Below are 22,327 nucleotides of genomic sequence, written 5' to 3'. Positions count from 1 at the left end.
TATTATATTTTAATAAAAAAACACAAGGTTTAAAAATTAATATTTTTGATTTAGATATGAATCCCTCTACAATATCTAATTTTAAATACGCTCCAATTTTGTTACAAGAGTAGAAGTGGAAAGAAGCTTTTCACTCTTTAAAAATGAACTAACCTATAAGAGAAACAATTTTTTAGTCGATGATTTAGGAAAACATTATTTTGTATAAAAATGAACAATTTAGGCGCAGCCTTATTAAACTTCGCCAAATCAAATTGTAAAGAAATATGATCTCTGAGGTTACCTCTTCAAAATCTATTACACTGTTTTGAAAAAATTGAGTTAAAGTTAGCAAAAACAAGCACAAAAAATAGTGTCTTCATCAAAAAAAAAACATAAAACGGTAAAAATTTCTGATCATTTTTGTTGTTGTTCAAAAAAGGGTTCAAACTTTGTTGATATTGCGTTTTTTGGCATTTTTTTCCAAGCCGAAATAGAGGTTGCACTTTTTATATCTCAGAAACTATAAACATTCGAATGAGGCAAGTTTATTTATTTTGATTTCTTTTGAGCTCTATTATCACATGTTAAAATATTTAAACATACTTTAAAAACACCCAATATATTATTTATGTATACAGGGTGCGCCAGAACTCGCGCTCCAGAGAAAAATGTCACGTAAGGTATAAGATACCAGGAACATGGAAAAAAATATTGAGATAATTCAATCTATAAAAATTTCGAAGTTATGAGAGTTTAAATTTTCCACTTTGACTCTATTTATTTCTGTTGGAAAAATAATTTTCCTAGTTTTTTTTGCTACAGGCCATTACAAGAGGAAACAAGGAAGCTGTATCCTAAATTGTAAGACTGTTTAATATTATTTGTGGCTTTTATTGACAACATTTTTGTACCTTAACTGAATAATTATTTAAAAAAAATTTGGTGTGAACATCACACGACTTTCCTTATCCAACTTATTTGGAAAACATCTTTACGGTGTTGGAAATCCGAGTATTATCCTAACATTTGCCACCTGCACTATCAATATCATTAAATGGACATAAAAAAATTTCAAATGTCAAATTTTTCTGACAGAGAACATTTTTTTATGTTCTTGGAATCATATCTTCCTTAAATTTTTCTCTGGGACGCGAGTTCTGACACACCCTGTATACGTTTTGCTATGTGTGGTTTATTTTAAAGTTTTTTTGTTAAACATTTCTTTTGGTACTTTTTTTATTAGAAAATAAATTTTGTTTGAAATAGCACTGAAGTTTTCTTGAAAAAAAAATATGAGTATATTTTTAGGTACATTTTCAGTTTTTGTGCTTGTTTATGCATATTTTGCTTAAATATTAAGCTTTTTTAGCGTCTTTTGTGTGAACTCTAATTATTAATAAGGATCCTGTTTGTTGGGTCGGTTAACCTCCAGCGACCATAAATTACAAATTACCAAATATATAATTAATTATTTATCAATACTTGCACCAGAGGCTTAATAAAAGCTCGTGCATGCTTTTTTAATTCCCAATTTTAATTAAATTTATTTTTTTAATGAAAACGGGAACCCTGTTGCGTTATTTCTTTCTCGTAATACCCGTTAATTTGCATTTTGATCAAATCATAATTACAACCATGTCGCTTCATTTAGTAAACATAGATTGGAGAAGAAAAATGCAAACAAGAAAATGTATTTCATTAAATCAAATAAGCTCCCGGAATAAAAATAATGATTAAGCTTATTATTCTTGTGGTGTAAAAGCTCCCTAGAAGAGTATTTTTTGATGAAAAGGGAGCTTGAGCGAAATGTATTTTTATTTAAACCAGTTTTCTTCTTCTGTTAAATGTTAGTTTCTTGTGGAAATATTGACAGGTGAATCTGATGTCAAATCTTTCCGTGTAAAGTTGGCCTGCTAATACATTATTTCTCGGCCCACGTTCCCGGTCTCTCGAGGGCAGGTTGGCCGCCTTTGTTTCCTTTATACAGCAATTCTCTTTTCATATCTCCTTTCATACATCTTCTAAGATATTTTGTAGGGCAAGCAAGCTGACATTTAAGGGTACGTTTCTTTTATTTATTTTGCAATAAAATTTCTCTTAAATTTTTAATTCCTACAAGAAATTTCCATGCAAAAATTACATGACTCGTGTCCCTAAATCCGGAAATCAGCATAAATTAAAATACTCAGGCCGGAAATAATGGCCTTTGTGTGAAAAATGTTTCATCGAAATGCGAACAATGGATTTTCCGCGTTCGCGATATTATTCTTTGAAAAAAACGTATTGAAAATTTAATTTTAATTCGAAACTGATATTGGTGGTGAAGGGTGTAACTTTTGATTCAAGAGTGGATTATCTCGGAGTCGTTCCGGTTGTCCAAGTGTCCTCGGTTCAACGCCAACTATGTCAGAGTCTCTAAACCCGGACATAAGCTTTCCTGCAGAAACTTGCGACCTACATTGTTTGTAGTTCTCAACTCATGCTTACTTCTGATCTCACAATCTATTTGTGTGAGCCACTTATGTTTCATTTTAAGCTCTGAATTACAAATTAGTTCGTCGCCTTAAGCGGGATCACAAACTCTCTTCGTGCATTTATACTTCTTAAAATTCAGCCCCGATTAATTGAAACGGGAAACCGCAAAATTTCATTCTTCAAAAATCGAGATGTCGTAAATTGACCACATTAACTGTAAAACTTGGATGTGAGTTTGCGACTTCATAGAATTCCGCCAAACTGGCGATAAATCAACAGTGAGCTTGCTTTCGACAGTTGGGTTTACCGCCGCATAAATTAATAATTCCGTGAGAAGCATCGATTCGCAAAGAAAATTCGTATCTGATCAACACAAATATTAAACAACATTTTGAGAAATTTTTGTGTTTACGTTCCATAGTTTTTTCTTATGAATGAATGTAAATATGGCATTATCGTAATTCAGAGTGATTTTGAGGTATTTGCAAATATTTTAACAGGCTCAAAAAAAGTTAAAATAGCTCAACTTTTTTCTGAGATATCTCGAGGTGAAACCTCTACATTGGCGTCAAAAAAAAATTCGAAATAATACCAGAGGCCGTTGGCTCTGAAATTAATTGTACAATTTTTAGAAATATATGCTGTATTATAGTTTTTTTGATAATTTCTTTTCAAAATTTTGTTAAATTTTATAGAACCATCAGAAGTAATTTAGAATTAGAGCAAATATTTCACACATTTTTTCCAAATTAACGACCCATGAAATAATGTCCAGGTAGTATGAAATCATGCGATTCCTACATATTTTAATCAAAATTAACTCGCAAGTAAAAAAACCTAAAAAAGTTAAAAACTGAAATATTTTAACGTAAAAACGTATGCATATAAAATATAAGAAACGTAAAAGCGTAAAAATGTAACATATTACGTAACAGTATCAAAGTAGACAAAGTATAATTTTCATCTCGCATATAGTGGCCATTATACATACAGGGTGCGCCATAACTCGCGCCCCAGAGAAAAATTTAAAGTAAGATAAGAAACCAGGAACATGAAAAAAAAAATTAGAAAATTCTATCTGTCAACAAATTTTGACATTTGACATTTTTTTGTCTATTTAATGATACTGATGGTCTTGTATATGTTTTTCTACAATTATTTAGTAAAGGTACAAAAATGTTGCCAATAAAAGCCACAAATAAAATTGAACAGAGTTCCAATTTAGGATACAGCTTCTTTGTTTCCTCTTCTAATAGACTAACAAAAAAACTTGGAAAATTATTTTTCCAACAGAAATAAATAGAGTCAAAGTGGAAAATTTAAACTCTCATAACTTCGAAATTTTTATAGATCGAATTATCTCAATATTTTTTTCCAGAAATAAAGAGTCAGTTATATGGCATTTTTCTCTGAGGCGCGAGTTCTAGTGCACCCTATATACTCAAATAATTAAAAAAACTCACACTGTGCTCGTTTTGTAAGCTTTATCTTTGTAAATAATATAAGAATAATAAAATATCTTTTTATTTTATCATAAAAGTTCTCAAATTTGCATTTGACTAAAATAATTTTGAAATATGTGAGAAATTTCATTATTCCAGGACCGGACTCAATCTTTTGAATATGAATATGAGATTATAAACGTAAAGACTTAAAAAAATCTAATTTAGAATTAGAAGAAAAATTTTCGAATTACAAGAATTAATTTGTAATTATAGGAATTAATCTAAAAACAATAGAAATACGATGGATTATTTAAATTACTGGAATTATCTGTAATTACTGATTTTTTTTTGAATTATCAGAGATAATTTCTTTTCAAAATTACATGAAATTTTTTACAACTAGAATTAATTTGAAATTACAGAAATTATTTTGGAATTACGCAAATTATGTTGGAATTACGATAGATTATTAGAATTACTGGAATTTCGGTGAAATTTTTTGGAATTACAAGATTTTTTTCAAAATTAAAATTAGTTGTACACATTTTTTTTTCAAGTTAACAGCCCCTCAAAATAATACAACATAAACAAATTTTGAACCTTTTGAGTATTTTATCCCAAAGTTGACATTGCTAGTAGGTAATCGGTAACATTTGACGTAATAAAATTGGGTGATTCAACAAAAAAATTGATTTTTACTGTTTTTGTTTTTTCCTTCTGTGCCAGTTTTTGTTAATTTTAACAATTTTTTTTTAAACAATGTTATAGATTTTGAAGAACTAACCTCAGAAAAACTATTTGTTTACAATTTGAGTTGGTGAAGTTCAAGGTTGCGTCGCAAATTAAAGAGAAATTACATTCATTCATAAGAAAAAACTATGGAACGTAAGCAACATAATGTCTAGAATTACAATTTGATTTCAAATCGATGTGCACAATTTACCTTGAAGTTCGTTTACAACTGACACCTGATAATTTTTTGTGCACGCATAAAACTTTCAATGCAAATTATTTTCATTGCCATTTTTATTTCCACCTAACAAGGAACGACTCGTAAAAATGAAAAAAAATTGATTTGGTTTTCAAATTATCTTCTCACAATGAATTATATTTGTGGGTAATCCGCAAGCACCCTGTGTCTAACAAATTGTTTTCTGCAACATAAATGAGAAGAGAAAAACTGAACTAATTTTTCAATGAGCTTGCTGTTGCGTTTAGCGCTGAATAAATTAATAATTCCGAAGCACCGATTCGCAAATAAAAACCCCTATGTGATCAATACAAATATTAAAGTTATCAACAAACTGCTTAGAAATGCATGCCGTTTTGTTTGTATGCGGGCTATTTGCTCAATCAGCCGGATTTGGGATTTGGTTTTATCTCTTTCCCAACTTTCGAAAGCTCAAGGCGGAGTGCTTCTCAAAGATTTACCAACTTTGTAATTTTTTGCAAATTGCAACGGCACAACAATGATATATGCCCCCACTTTTGTGCGATCGATGCAAAATTTCCAAAGTAAATGTCCCGAGAGTAATAAAATAACAAAACTTTAGAATTGTTGTGAGAAATAACACCGCTTCACCGACTTCTCTAATTGATTTTCTTAAATTAACAAGATGCTGTATTTGCAGGATTTTTTTAGAAAGTTTCAGCGCGAAACTTGTATTAATACAAGGAAAGTTGGGATAAAATTGTGAAACTGCAAGCAATTAAATAAATAAAACACTTAAATAGATCTAGTCCAGAGAATAGTTGGCCAGAGAACGATGTAATAAAACGGACCAAGAAAAACACCAGCAACGCGGTTGTAAACTTTCATTACTTTGAGCCTGAAAAAACTCAGGAGCTTTCTCTACACCACATATTTTAAATTAATTTTCCACCGAACCAAAATCTATTTACCCAAAATTAAAATGGGTCAAATTTATTGCCCATTTGTGGCGTGTTGTTTTTTTTTTCAGTTTCAGGAATAGTCCAGTCAAATTAGACAAAAATAGGGCGATCGGTGGAAAAAAATCCTAGAGAGTTGGAATTTTTTTTAAACGCTTTCTTTATTCTTGTGTAGACATATATCAAAAGTCCCCGAAGGTGGGGGGCGAGCTCGAGGAGGGAGAGGGGGCTAAAAGTGTCTTTTTTTGTTTTTTTTGCTTTTAACACGGAAACTATTACTCCTATAGGATTTTGCCTGCTTATCAAAATTAAACCCTACAAAATTCCCTAGAAAAATGGTCCTTTGCATTTTTGTTGTAGGACTAACTGTAAGCCAGTTAGGGCTGACAAAAAACATAATTTAAAAAAATGTGCTTTATCCACATTTAAAACAGAATTAATCTTGTGATTTGAAAAAACTGAAAGCAAATTGAATTTATTGGGTGCAGCACTTCATTAGAGAGTCTATAAAGTCTTCCGAGTCGTCCTTATATGCTGCATCTTCGTCTTCAATTTAACATTGAAAACGGAATTACAGTCTTGTTCAGTACAATATTAATAAATAGATTTAATATCGATGATTTGAATAAAGCTTACAGTAAATTGTACACCGTTTTATTCCCTTAAAAACTAATTTTCGAAAAATCTGATTTTAGTGCCCCTTTACACCTCTAAAGAATTTTATGTATATATCTTTGTTTAAACATTTACACCCCATTTAACCCCCTTACAGATTGATTCTCTCTTTCATCCAAAATTTTTATTTATATCTCCGTTTAAATGTGTACACCCGAGTCATCTTTCAGGCAGACCAGCTTAGTTGGGGAACGCTCTACACATATAAATACTTACCATATACTAATAAAATGTGTTTCAAAGGATTTTTAATGCAATTTTATGTGACTCCAAACTTGAGAAGCCTACGCTTAGTCCTACAACAAAAATGAATAGGACCATTTTTGTAAGAAATTTTGATGCAGAAATAGACTTCTACAGAAAATTCTGCATAAATTACATAAACGTGACTCCCCCTTCCTTTAATAAAGAATTGGACGAAGTAAATTCAATTTACTGTCAGTTTTTTTTAAATTACAAGACTAATTCTGTTTTAAATGTGGACAAAGCACATTTTTTAAATGATGTTTATATTTATATGAAAAATATCTGGATCCTCCACAGGGTTATAGTCAAAAAAATTACCGTATCAATTCGGTCTGCTAAGTTTGAGTACCAGAATGCATCTAGTATGATAATTTTGATGTTGCAAGTGAAAAAATTAACAAATTTGGTCAAAAATTTTATTATTTTTGCTTTATTTTCAACTTAAGCATGTTTTGGACATTTTTTTTTTGTTAGAATTTAGTAAAAAATGATCTTCTTTAAATTAAGTCATAGTTTATATTTAAAACGTTTTTGAATTCTAAAAATTATCAAATTCGGCCAAACGACATTATTTTTGTACGAAAATGCACTATATTTTGGTTAAAAAAAAACAAGAAATCATTCAATCTTATCAAAAATAGTGACGTTATATTTCTGTCTTTTTTAACTACGTAAGCAAGATTTTGAGCTAAAAACTCATTTCTTTGCAAGATTTGGATAAATAACTAAATTGAACGAAATTGATGTTATTTTAGACTATTTTGCTCGATTTCCTTCGTTTTTGAGCAAAATTTTCTCAAAATAAATCGAAGTCACCAATTAATTCAAAATGATATAATTTTTGCTTTTTCTAAGTGTAAAATCTAGTTTTTAAACAAAAAAATTTGTTCTTCTTACAAAATTCCCCAAATTATAACAAATTAACGTTTTTTAAAAATAATTTTCTGGATGTGGTTTGTTTTTGCCTAAAAATTACAAAATTTGGCCAAAATAATGCAAAAAAATGAATAGGACCAATTTTGTAGGAAATTTTGATGCAGAAATAGACTTCTACAGAAAATTCTGCATAAATTACATAAACGATAAGTTCGTATTTATAGACCCTCGTGACTCCCCCTTTAATAAAATATTGGACCCAGTAAATTCAATTTACTGTCAGTTTTTTTTAAATTACAAGACTAATTCTGTTTTTTTTTTAAATGATGTTTTTTTGTGTGCCCTAACTCGCTTACGGTTAGTTCTACGACAAAAATACAAAGGACCATTTTTGTAGGAAATTTTATAAGCTTTAATTGTGATAAGAAGATAAAAACGTGTAGGAGTGATAATTTCCGAGATATAAGCAAAAAACCAAAAAAGACACCTTTAACCCCCTCTCCCTCCTCGAGCTCACCCCCCACCTTCGGGGACTTTTGATATACACGCTGTTCGGTCCAAGTCGCCCCGGCCGATAACACCCAAACTTAATTGTTTTTTTCAAAAACTAAATTTTCAAATAATACTATTCATTCCTCGTTTTTTTGGTAAATGCATCAAATTTTTTTGGCACTTCCGGAAATGCTACCACATTTAGTTTTTCAAATGGAACACCTATGTTTTTTTTCCTCGAAACAAAAATAATTGACATGAAAGATACGGTAAACCACTATTTATTACATTTTACTTTACATAATGCACTCAGAAAACAATTTAAATTTTTGAATTTTATTGCAAATTTTGCAACGTAGGCGGATTTTACTTGTCAAGGTATTCATGAAAAAAAACAATATACTTGGATACCGTTTAATTCTTAGTTTGACAAAGCCTAATTTGTCAATAAATCTTATTGATATCTTTAATAGTGGATGTTATTAATTACGACGAATTGGTAGATCAGCTTGAAGTGTTTTTTAAATGCAACAAAAATGGTGCGGAAGCTGAAAGACAGTATGGAGAAAAATACTCAAATAGAATTCACCCAAATCGTTGAAAATTTAGTCGAATTGAAAAACAACTGAGACGAATAGGTTCGCTTCTTAAAACTAGAAAACCTGTGATTCTTTGTGAAGAACAAGAAAATAGAACTAAATATTCTGTTATCAGTCGAAAAAAATCCAAGAGTTTCCATAAGAGAACTCGATTTGTCAAACCAACAATTAAACTGTATCCAAGCATTTTTTTTATTCACACATTTCCTTTAAAATTAAAAATCAGGCTACGCAACCAATTTCCTTATAAAATTCTAAGATTTAAGATGTTTTTTGATTGCATTGGGTTACCCAAAATGTAATAAATAGTGGTTTACAGTGTTTTTCATGTCAATTATTATTGTTTGAAGGAAAAAACATAGGTGTTCATTTGAAAAACTAAATTTGGTAGCATTTCCGGCAACACCGGATGTGCTAAAAAAATCTAATACATTTATTAAGAAAGCCAAGAATGAATATTATTACTTAAATATTTACTTTTTGAAAAAAAGAAGTAAGTAACACCCGTTATGTCTACCCAAGTGTAAAAAAAGCGTTTAAAAAAAAATCCAACTTTCTAGGATATTTTTCCACCGATTTGTCTAATTTGACTGGGCTAGAAGAAATAAGTGCGACCAAAGGGCGCATCTCCTTTGGACAATTGTTTTCCGAGGTGTGGGTAGCCACCACGTCCCTGGAATACTAAGTGAGGGAGAAGAGTGCACCGCCGAGCCAAGGGGGGTGTTTGTTGGGGCGCTACCGCATTGTAGGATCAATTAAGACAGCTCCGTCCCTCGATTACAGTCTCGCCCCGGGGCTGTGTGAATAGCCAAATGCAATTACCAGAGCTTTGGCAGTGTTTGTGTACAGGACGTGCTCGTCGCCACTGTGCCCCATCTTCGGGATGTGGATTACGGAAAGGGATTAAGGTGTATTGCTCGATACTCTTCATGCTCATTTAATGTAGCATTCGGACGCAAATCCCATTTTTGCACCCGAGTTTAATTGAAATTACGTTATGCGTGCACAACAACGCCGATTCCGCATTATTGGAACGGTGAAGGATTCCTAAGCGGTCGATAAATGACTCCGATTTCACTCCCACTCGACAAAAAGGAGCACAAGTCACGGGTTGGTTTTTACGATAAAAAAAAGTCGACTTTTTAAAATTAAAAAAATCATTTATTTTAACCGAATTTGATATTTTTTAGAAAAAACAAAAAAAAAACAATGCGTTTCTGACAAAAATTTTCTTTAGCGCTTAAAAAAGAAAAAAATCAGTGACTTTTTGGCTTCTTTTGGTAAAATGTCGCTAAAAATAAGATAAATCGAGCAAAGTATTTCAACATAGCATTATTTGATGAGTTTTCGGATTGTTTTGACAAAATTTCAATGTTAAAGAGTGCTTTTATCGACTAAATTCAGTAGATCGTCTAGTGAAATAAAGTAAATTTTATCCACTGTTTATATTTAAGAAATTCTGGTAGGCTCGTACAAAATAAAACTAAATATTATATTACGACGATAAAGATTGTTTATCTACTTGTAAAAAAGTCCTTTTCACTCGTGGATAAAAAAATTCTTTATTGCCTTGTATAATAAATAACTATTTTTGTACAGAACAATGCGCTTAAAAGCTCAGAAAAGCACCATTTCTCACCACATTTTGTAAACAATGTTGTTTTCAGTTCAAAATAATAATAATAATAATAATAATAAATAAAACGAAAATAATATTATTTTCACTTAGTTAGGTGGCTTTTTGACTTGGTCTCTGACAAAATTTTGTACGCAAATAAAATAAATTGAACAAAATAGTCTAAAATAACAACAATTTTGTTTAAGTTAATATATTTTTTGATTTATTTTGGCAAAATATTCCAAAAAAACTGAGTATTTAACTCAAAAACCTTATAAACGTAAAAAATCGATAATTGCATTATTTTGGCCAAATTTTGTAATTTTTAGGCGGCAAAACTAATTTTTAAAAAACATCAATTTTTTATAATGTGGGAAATTTTGTAAGAACTAAATTTTTTGTTCAAAAACTAACTTAAGATTATATCGTTTTGAATTAATTGGTGAATTCGTTTTTATTATTATTTTGAGAAAATTTTGCTCAAAAACGAAGTAAATCGAGCAAAATAGTCTAAAATAACATCAATTTCGTTCAATTTAGTTATTTATCCAAATCTTGCAAAGAAATGAGTTTTTAGCTCAAAATCTTGCTTAAGTAGTTAAAAAAGACAGAAATATAACGTCACTATTTTTGATAAGATTGAATGATTTCTTGTTTTTTTTTAACCAAAATATAGTGCATTTTCGTACAAAAATTTATAAATAATATCGTTTGGCCGAATTTGATAATTTTTTGAATTCAAAAACGTTTTAAATATAAAGTATGACTTAATTTAAAGAAGATCGTTTTTTACTAAATTCTAACAAAAAAAAATAACTCCAAAACATGCTTAAACTTAAAAACAAAGCAAAAATAATGAAAATTTTGACCAAATTTCATAATTATTTCAGTTGCTTGTGCAAAATTTTGCAAAATAAATAAATTTCTTTCTCAAAAAAAACGTCAATTTTGATTTGTAATTGTGACTTTTCGGCCTTTTTTTATACAGTTTTTCAAAATAAAACTGATCTATTTGCCCAAAAATGTGCTTAAAAGCTCGAATTTTTTTAATTTCTTTTTAACTAAATCTTTAAAAAAAACTCCGAAATTTAGTTTACATCTCGCAAAGCATTTTAACCGTTTTATTCCGATTTTATGTTAAAATTACCAGTGCAAGAATGTTTGAATCGGAAGAAAAATCTCAAGGAAAATCCATTGAGTCATGTGGAAAAAGATCGTTTCTTTTTCATGCTACAATTCGCAGATAATTCCCCCCAATTTAGTAAATATTTTGACAAATTTACACAAAATTGAAACCAGTTTTCAGACGGTTTCAATGTTTTTCTCTCGACTTCAGAGATACCAGCTTTCGTAGATTATAATAAAAAAATAAAAAAAATAAACTAACGAAAAGTATAAAATAAAAAACTGAAGAAATTCAGACCAAAATTCACTAAAACAAAAAAATTACCATCGCCATCATACTAGATGCCTTCTAGTACTCAAACTTAGCAGACCTTATTTGATGTAATTTTTTTGACAATATTTTTCATATAAATTTAGAAATTTATGTAGTACAGGTTCAACCCTGTATTTGTAAATTTCATAGTTTCTGAGAAATTACATTTACGTCTCTTGAACATAAAAAAAAACGAGAATAAAGACCAAACAAATGACCAGAAACACGAGACAATCTTTATAACAGTCTTAAAACAAAAAAAGATTTTCGTTTAAGCAGTTTAATAGGGTTTTTATTAAATCACGCGGAATAATTAGATTTTTTATAACTTTGAATTAACGCCCTCGTTAATATTAGAAAACTTGTTAAGATAAGACTTTTAATAATAAATGATCAAGTTTCTGTGTATCTGCTTTTAGAAAATTTAAGTTTTATAACGGAGATTAGTTAGAAATTTGGCATTTCGAAAAATATGAATATCTGGTTGAATTATTAAAGCAATAGTCAGCTTCTAATCTTAAAATATTTGCTACATTAAAGTTCCCTATAATGAAAGTTTTTTTGAGATGAAGCAAGTCAAAGAACCTTATAAAGTCGTCAACAGCTAATAACAAGTCAAAAAAAATATGAAATAATAAAAGGCAAAATCTGCAAAGCCAAAAATATTAGCAAAAAGTTTCAAAGCGTCGAATTCTGCGCCCTCGTTTCGTATAACAATGGTCTTTGACAAAAATAATGAAAAAGTAATAAGAAGCGCTGTGGATTTTATATTGTTTGCAAAGTTTTCCCGATATCAGTTTGTTAGTTATATTTCCGAACTAGAGTAACCCGATTCCGATATCTTGTTAAAAAACCTATTCTGCTATCGTCCCGTAATAATATAAAGCAACTCGAATAAAACAAGCTTGGAAATTCTACACGTAAGGACAACGCATCATCGAGCTATATTTGATTTTATTGCGGGTGAACCCTTAGTCAAGAGGAATGTGGTCGGTGTGCTGCTCTCTTCCTTCATTTCAAAAGTTATGAGCTGCTCCAAAACCTTGACAAACTCTCTAGCATACCTAACGACAATGCGGATCACACATGTGCATATCTCTCCCAGACTGGAAACATCGGGGAATCACACCATAAATAATAATGGGGCTTGTAATAGCGCATAGAGCGAGCTCGACTAAAGAAATAACACTACTAATAACAGAGTAAGTAAAGGGAGTAAGCGGGTTAAACTGGCTGGAACACATCGTGCCATTTCCACATTACATAATTAGATTATTTTACGTAAACAGCACGATATTTAATGCAGTTCGAGACACTGAAACTTAAATTCGAGCAAAAACATCAAACACTGATAACAGAGTGTCCTGAAAAAAATTCTGATGACAAGGGCATGTCGTGACAACTTGACATAATTTTTTTCTAATAAAAATTAATTTAAAATTAACATCAAAAAATCATTACTCAAATTGACCATTTTTTATAAAAATGCAATTTTAAGTAAGACAAGATAAGTAAGATATATGTATGGCCCAATGTTTGATAAGCAAATCTTAACATCAAAAAATTTTATCTTGAAAACTACTCGATGTATTCTTTTAAAAATTTGGATTTGATGGTGATGATGATTAAAAATGTACTTATAGGTTTATTCTTGGAACACTGTTCGAAGAAAAGTTCGAAAATATTAAATTTTAAATTGCATATCATTCTAAAGGGCAAGTTCATCTCTCTAGAATGGTCTTTATTTGAAGGAAATCGGCCTAATAGTTATTGAGTAATAATTTTTTAAAGTTAAATTATTTTAAATTAGAAAAAAATTATTCTGTTCAAAGTTTTTGGACTTTTTGGAAAAAAATAATGTGCATTGATTTGTCTCTCTGAGACGAACAAAATGATATATAATATGCTCTTTTTTGGTCGCCTTGTGTTATTTCAGTAACCCTTTGCAGTTAAGCCAAAAATTTGGGTTTTGGAAATGTTGATCAAAAATTTGTCCTAGAATACACCTTTTTGTTAAAAAATCTCTTGTGTTATTATTTTTGAATGACGCACCTTAGTTCTGAAAAACAAGCCTCGTAGTGAGTTTTTTATACGGTGTTCGCAAATATTCTAACCACTAAAAAATTCTCACATATTTCAAGATGTAAATCAATCTACACAACTATCTTAAATTTTTGACAGGTTCTTGAGCAACAAAACCAATTTTCGAGCCAAAAATAAAAAGATTTGTATTAAATTTTAATTTATTTATAAGGTGTTAATTTGCATTAAAACAGGGTTTTTTTTTTAAATTGGACAAGAAAACGAAAAGTTAAAAATTTTTTGTCAAAATTAATAATTAATTATTTAAGGTTTTGACTTTTCTCACGTGTAGTAGTTGTCTCACAATTACAAATTTGATTTTATTTTTTACTTACAAAAAAATATAAGACAAAATTTTTAAAAGTTACCACTTTAAACTGTTTTTGATCAAAATTTTGATTTTTTTGTTAAAATAGGTAAACCGTTGAAATGTTCTGATTAATATTGACTTGAGTAAAATTTTCTGAAAATATCAAATTTGTCATTGTTTTTGGTTTCCAATCTATATTTTTGAGATATTGGGCAAAATGTATACATTAGGGTCATAATTCTACATGAACTAAAAGCCAAATTTAATTTAAAATAATTAAATATTTAATGTTGATCGTGAAATTTTTATGCACAAAAAAGAGATAATTCTGTGCACAAAAAAATATTTTTGTCAAAATTAACAATTAAAATATTTACATTTTTGACTTTTCTCATGTGAAGTTGTCTCACAATTACAAATTTGTTTTTATTTTTTACTTACGAACAATAGCTTTTAAAATGTAAGACAATTTTTAAAAGTTACTATTTTAAACGATTCTGCTTTTGAACTAAATTTTTTTTTTTTGTTATTTCATGTTATCTTGAGTAAAATTATCTGAAAATTTCAAGTTTGTCATTGTTTTTGGCTACAATCTATAATTTGGCCAAAGTGTGTACATTAGGGCCAAAATTTTAAATGAACTAGGTAAAAGTCAAATTCGAATTTTTGTCACTACAAGAAACAACAAAAATGTCACAAATTGTTTCAAAATTTTGAATCTGTTTTAATTTTCCGTCTACGAAAAACAGTTTTTAAGATATCGATAAAACTTAAACTTTACCTTGTCAAAAACAATTTTTTTTTCAGACACAAACAGCTGAAACACCTGAAACTTTTACATTTCTTGAGTAAAATTATTTAAGAATCCCAAATTTTAAATAACAATTTGAATACCAAACAAACCGTATCAATTTTTTTTGCATTTTCTCCACCTGCCACGATTTTCACGAGTCGTTCAGTGTCTGTCCTTGTTAGGTAGAAGTAAAAATAACAATGAAAATAATTTGCATTGAATGTTGGCCGTACAAGTTTTATGCACAAAAAAATATCAGATGCTTCTAAACGCCCTTTCAGATAAATTGTTCTATTTGCTGAACATCCTGTATGAGGTCAATTTATCGTACGTTTCCTTGAGAAGCATTTCAAATGCACACAGAAATCACCCCCAAACTCTGTTAATGTTTTTTCCGGACACACTGTATTTTTAATTTTAAATAAATAGAACTTGAAGAGCAATGTATTTGTTAATTAGGATCTGAATAAGATAGCGATCCTGAAATATCGAAAGTTCCAAGTCACTCAACAAAGTTAGATTAAATTTAGTTTATGTAGAATTTTCCGCCCAGCAAAATATTATCCTTCTTTACAAAACTCGTAGATAATCAATACCGCGGTGATAAAGATCGAAAATTTCTCTTCCTACTTTTATTATGTTTTCCACATTCTTGTTTACCTATAACGAATGTAAATATCCCGTTTTTAACCGGCGGCTGATCTAGCTCGAGTTTGTTAAATTGGCTCAAATAAAACTAGTTTGTTTTGTTTTAAATCCAATAATAGAACGAAGTTACCCCATTGATTGAGTTAAATTTGCAAAAAACTTCTTCAAGTAGCAATAGGAAAAACTACTTACCTTGTGATTGGTTGTTTTTTTGAGTGATAAGTGCAGAAATGGCCATCAGGTCGGTCCTTTGTGGTGCGTTTTAGATTAAAACATTTAGGGTGAAATAAATGAAATGGAGTGTAAGTGGTGAAAACCGACACGGTTAGACCGCAATGATAACAAGGTCGAACAATGGCGGTTCACAAACAGAGTAGTCCTTATTACATCGGCATTGTTTCTTTGATAAATGAATGTTTCCACAAACCAAGATAAAACCATCAAAGAAGAAAGGAATAAAAAGTTTGATGATAAAGTCCTAGATGAACAACACCGCAAAACCGAGCGAGAGGCTGCTTGTAGATCAAACGAAATTATTCGAGTTATTTTTGAAACAATTTCGGAGACAGTGGAGGAAAAAGGGAAACAAAATTTGGCATGCTTAGTTTAATATAAGTTGATGTGTGTCGATACAGGAAATGAATGAATTCTAGAAACACACCTTAAGTCGTTTCTATTCTATCAACGGATCCTCTAGTGTGAAGATAACGACATTTTCGACATGATGACGGGAAACTAAGAGACGAATCGACAAGAAAACTCCAGGGTGAATTTAATCTAGAGACTCGTGTGTTTGTGGATTTTCAAGTAGTGTTTTGGTATTCCTCGTGGATCGGCCGTCTCTTCAAGACAGAGAGGTCGCGTTTGTATCAGGGATAACGAACCTAAGATAAAGTCCTCCTGATAATGGAGCCTGGGATTACTTTATAATTCCCTCTATAACCCATTTTTGTTTGTGTTACACGTTTTTCATTCAACGGTCTTTGCCTAATCCCGACACACACAAACCTTTTGTTGATTGAAAATTTATCCCAATAAAAGCCTCCACTACCATAATCCGTTTTTATTTTTTCCAAAATAAAATACATATAAGTGTAATTTTTAAACTGTTAGGATTTGACTTCGAACCGAGAGAGCCCATCTCAATACGGTTCAAACTCAATAACATTGTTACAGCAATACTCATGCGTTATATATACATTTAGTTAATTTTAGAGTAATTACACAATATTTAAAATTAATTTTCGCTACATATAAATTTAGTTATAGTCAAACGAGACGTTTGACCCTAATTAACCACCAATTGACCTCGTGTCGTCAACCTTACAATTTTTTCATCACAGGGATTTATTTTAATGTAAAGTAACATGAAATTTTGGCAAGATAAATTTTAGGAACTAAGACTAAAAATCAAAACTTATCTTGTCCGAAAAATTTCATGCAGGACTTAGATTTGAATCAAGTGCATTAAACCTTAAGCGCTAACGTGTTTTTGGATTTTATACAATTTTTTCCCTAAAATTTAAATCATAAACGTATTCAGTTTCATTAACAGACTAGCCTTAATTTGGTAATAAATGGAAAATTCATTAATTACAATGACATGTGCCACTTATTTAAAAGCTCCCCTCTTCGAGAGAAAAAAGCGTTTAAATTTACAATCTATGATAAGGGCAAGTTGCCCGAAATGATACGACTAGAAGAGTGATTTGATTGTTGGAAACATTTATTAATTATAGATATGTACAATAGTAAATGGCTACATTTTATAAACATATACCGAACTTAAAACTTAATTCTTAAATTAGTGCCATATGAAACTACGAAACTTTAACAAGACGAAAACAAAGCAATAATAAAGGAATGTACAAAGCAACAGTTAAATTCATATCACTCACACAAGTGTCTTTGGCTTATTAGCAAAATCTGATCGAGAGAACACAATTACCTTGGATATAACATTAAAAAACAACACATCGCGACGAGGGAAACATGAGGGAGAAATGCTTTCCGGCTTCCTGCGGCTGGAAAAAATACATCAATTAGTATTCTCCAACATAAGACAAATTAAGAAAACACAACCGCTACTTGCGTTTTGTGAAACAAAAGCTTAATTTGAGACAATTGGCGCAGGAAGTGAGTTATTAAAACGCGACTTGTTTAAGGCTGCATACAAATCAATTTTATTTTTCAGTCACTCAGCTCATGTAACACTAAATTACTTATAAAAAATTGATACGTATCTTTATCGGAATAAATAACTAAAACACGCGTTCGTGCACACTAGTTAAGTTGTTACTGCTAAAATATGTCCTGATACAGGTAATTAAAAAACGATAACGTTACCTCTGCAATAAAAAACCTAATTATAGAAAATTTAAAGTTCATAAAACGTTAATACTGAATTTAAAACGTCGATTTTATTTTTAGATGCAATTACAGAAAAAAACACAAACAAGGTTACACAACTAAATTCATCGCAATTTACTAAAATAAGAACATGTTTAAAAAATTTAGAATTTCTAGCAATTTTCGGTGATTATTGCTGTTTATGTGCTTAAAAACATCGAGAACAAAGATAAAAAGCTCACTTGTTATGTGAAACATTTCCAAGTTCCCAAGTAAAAAATATGCAGGGCAGCAATGATAATAAATTTTAGATACAATTTCTAACAATTTCAAGTACATAATAACATTGTTTACATGAAGTACAAAGGTAAAAAGCTCACTTTTTATGAAGCATTTTTAAGTAAGAAATATGCTCAGCAATGGCATAAAACGAGTTGTTTCAAAAGTTTTAGGGTACCAATTTTTGGTAATCACTGTTGTTTATAAGTTTAAAACATTGAGAAAATACTGAAATTACTGATTTTTTTTAGATTTAGCGGAAAGAATTTCTTGTGAAAATTACAGACATTGATCTGAAAATGGATTTCGGCAGATTTTTTTAAAATTGAAGTAAATTAGTGAAATTATTTGTAAATTACTAGATTTCTGAAATAACTGAGTTTTTTTGAGTTATCAGAAATAAATTAAATAATTTCTTTTCAAAATTACCTTGAATTTCTTACAACTATCGGGTTTAATTTGAGATTACAGAAATTTCTTTGGAATTACGAAAACTAAGTTGGAATTATGAAAATTAATTTGAGATTATGAGAATTAATCTTAATACAATGAAATTATTTGAATTATTGTAATTACTAAAATTTTGGAATTTTTTTTTAGAATTACTGGAATTATTTGTAAATTACTGGATTTTTTCTGGAATCTATCGAAGATAATTTCTTTTGAAAATTACGTTAAATTTCTTAGAACTGGCGGAATTAATTTGGAAATTAGAAAAATTTAGTTGGAATTAAAGAAATTAATTTGAAATTATAGAAATTCACCTAAAAACTGTAATTTCGGTGGAAATTTTTTGAAATTACTGAATTTTTTCTAAACTACACTACATAAAATTCTTTTTGAAATTATCGGAAACAATTACTTTTGAAAATTACGTTGGATTTCTTAAAACTGTTGGAGTTAATTTGGAATTATGAAAAWTAAGTTGGAATTAAAAAAATTAATTTGGAATTATAGAAAACCTGAAAACTGAAATTTCGGTGGAAATTTTTTGTAATTAATAAAATTACTGGAATTTTTCTAAATTTACGTTACATAAAATTCTTTTTGGAATTATCGGACACAATTACTTTTGGAAAATTACCGTGGATTTCTTAGAACTGTCGGAATTAATTTGGAATTATGAAAATTAAGTTGGAATTAAAGAAATTAATTTGAAATTATAGAAATTAATCTGAAAACTAGAATTGCGGTGGAATTTTATTGGAATTAATAGAATTACTAAAATTTTTCAAAATTTACACTACATAAAATTCTTTTTGGAATTATCGGAAATAAATTATTATAAATTATTTTACGTTAAATTTCTTAGAACTGTCGGAATTAATTTGGAAGTTGGAATTAAAAAAATAAATTTGGAATTATAAAAATTAACCTAAAAACTGTAATTTCGGTGGAAATTTTTTGAGATTACTGAAATTTTTCTAAACTACACTACATAAAATTCTTTTTGAAATTAACGGAAACAATTACTTTTGAAAATTACGTTGAATTTCTTAGAACTGTTGGAGTTAATTTGGAATTATGAAAATTAAGTTGGAATTAAAGAAATTAATTTGGTATAAAAATTAGGAATTTCGGTGAAATTTTTGAGAATTAGTAGAATTATTGGAGTTTTTCAAAATTTACTAAAATTCTTTTTGAAATTTTCGGGAATATTTTGTATTGTTAAACGTTAAACTTAGTACTATCGCAAGAATTGTGGAATTACGCAAAACAAGTTGGAATCAGAAATATTTTGAAATTAAGAAAATTAAAATGAATCTTAAAATAAAAATAAATAAATTAATCTTAAAACAATAGTTTGTTGGAATGACTAGAATTTAGGTGGAATTTTTTTGAAAGAAAAAAGCTCAATTTTTATAAAACATTTTCAAGTAAGAAATAGGCAACACAAAACGTGTTTCATAAATTTTAAGTACAATTTCTAGCAATTTTTGCAAATCATTATTTATTTGTTTAAAAACTAGGAGAACAAAGATAAAGAAGCTTTATGAAACATTTAAGTAAGAAATATGCAGTTTAGCAATGATAAAAACGTGTTTCAAATGTTTTATCACAATTTTTAGGAATTTTTGGTAACATTGTTATGGTTATCTAAGGTAAAAAAGCTCACTTTTTGTGAAACATTTCCAAATAAGAAATATGCAGCTTATGAAGCTGCATTACCCCAAAGTACTTGATCAAACACAATAGATATATGGTTGCCCAAACATCAAAGTAAAGCAAACTTCCAAAATCAATAGTTGGTATCCAAGCATTGTCGAGTATTCCAAAAAAGTGCTCTCAACTGGCAACGATGCTTTGCGGTGAACTTTATTATTTGACGTACACTTGAAAGAGCTTTTTACCTTAAAGCTCAATTAACTATTTATCACAATTTTGTGCAAGTTGTATCAGTTTTCAATAAAATTTTATTTATGGCGAATCTAGGCGTTTGCGAGTCTCGTCACCGTGTCTCCAACTGGATCCAAGTTTCGCCAAGGTGCCAGATATGAACTTTCCTAAGGTATTTTATAATTTCATGATCAGATTATTGATCTTAGAGAAAATTCACAGAAACATGTTTTATTGGAAGCGGGCCAAAAGTATTCATAAATAAATTTCCTGCACTGCACCATCCACTTTATTCAAAATTTACGACATGCACGAGGATCTAAAAGAGGGGAAAAGGACGACATCCTTACACTCGAGCGATACTATCAACACACGTGTTCGTCGCCGGGACAATGTTATCAACGCAGGATAATACCAGACGTCTCGTAATTCTTCCTGCTTGACGTGATGTTTCTGATGCGTCTTTTACACCTCAATCGTACACACTTATCGCCAAATAAAATTCCAATATCCGGGAAACGAAATATTTATTCACAATTTTTTACATTTTTATGCTTATTTTTTAAGCAAAATATGCATAAACAAGCACAAAAATGGAAATATGTCCAAAAATATACTCATTTTTTCAGTGCTGTTCAAAACAAAATTTAATTTCTAATTATCATAACAACAAATGTTTGACAAAAAAAACTTAATAATAATAATAACTTTATTAGTTAATTTGGAATTATAGAAATCAACCCGAAAACTAAATTTTTTTGTAATTAATAAAATTACTGGAATTTTTCTAAATTTACGTTACCTAAAATTCTTTGTGGAACTTAGAATGATTTACAGAAACATTAAAAATTTCAAAAAAATGGAAATATGTCCAAAAATATACTCTTTTTTTCAGTGCTGTTCAAACCAAAATTTATTTTTTAATAAAAAAATTATCAAAACAACAAATGTTTTACAAAAAAAACTTAATAATAATAATAACTTTATTTGACAGTAATATGCTTTACATTACCGCCAATATTAAAAATTCGAAAAAAATCAGTTAAAAAATAATGAAATTAAAGCAATTTTGTAGTTGAAGTGCTAAGCTAGCCCCAAAATTTACGAATGAGGGCTAAAACCGCTTGCCAAATCGTGGAAAAAATTTTCAAAAGTAAATAATTCTACAGATTGGTTCTTTATGTACAGTCAGTGCAAAATTTAGGAGAATTTGAACGAAATCAGGGCCGTAATGAGCAATTTTCTGATTCAAAATGGTTCAAAATAATTTTAATTCTCAAACAAAAAACCATTTTTTTGGTGTTTTTGCCAGGTGTGGCGCACTTAGAATGATTTACAGAAATATTAAAAATTTTAAGAAAATCGGTCAACGATTAAAGAAGTTAGAAATTTTTTTAGTTGGAGTACTAAGCTAGCCTTAAAATTACAAATAAGGACAAAAAATCGCTTGTTTACGTTTTGCTATGTGTGGATTATTTTTAAGTTTTTACAGCACTGAAGTTTTCTTATGAGTATATTTTTAGACATATTTTCAGTTTTTGTGCTTTTTATGCACATTTTGCTTAAATGTGCTTATTTTAGCGTTTATTTTTGTTCTTTTGCTGCTAAAAAGTCAAAAGTCAATGACAATTTAAACTAAAACTTAAATAATTTTTTTTCTAAATTACGTTGAATTTCTTACAACTATCGGGTTTAATTTGGGATTACAGAAATTATTTTGGATTTACGAAAATTAAGCTGGAATTATGGTAATTAATTTGAGATTATAGGAATTAATCTTAATACAATGGAAT

At 29.4% G+C, this 22,327-nt stretch overlaps 1 protein-coding gene across 3 annotated transcripts in view; it reads right to left on the bottom strand.

Moving 5' to 3' along the window:
* Positions 1-16,617: 16,617 nt before the first annotated feature.
* Positions 16,618-22,327, bottom strand: part of LOC123005483 (cell adhesion molecule 3) — a 198,062-nt gene continuing 192,352 nt past the window's right edge. For all 3 annotated transcript variants that reach the window (XM_044399267.1, XM_044399264.1, XM_044399266.1), the window contains exon 6: positions 16,618-17,593. In XM_044399267.1, coding sequence (XP_044255202.1) covers positions 17,514-17,593 — 80 coding nt within the window. In that variant the 3' untranslated portion in view covers positions 16,618-17,513. The remainder of the gene's footprint in view (positions 17,594-22,327) is intronic.

This window comes from Tribolium madens, unplaced genomic scaffold (assembly GCF_015345945.1).
Source record: "Tribolium madens isolate multiple individuals breed KSU strain unplaced genomic scaffold, Tmad_KSU_1.1 Scaffold_20;HRSCAF=117;Tcas5.2_LG4, whole genome shotgun sequence".
In the NCBI taxonomy this organism is placed as follows: Eukaryota; Metazoa; Arthropoda; class Insecta; order Coleoptera; family Tenebrionidae; genus Tribolium; species Tribolium madens.
Note: the sequence above shows the minus strand (reverse complement) of the source record. Positions and strands in the feature narration are given on the sequence as shown.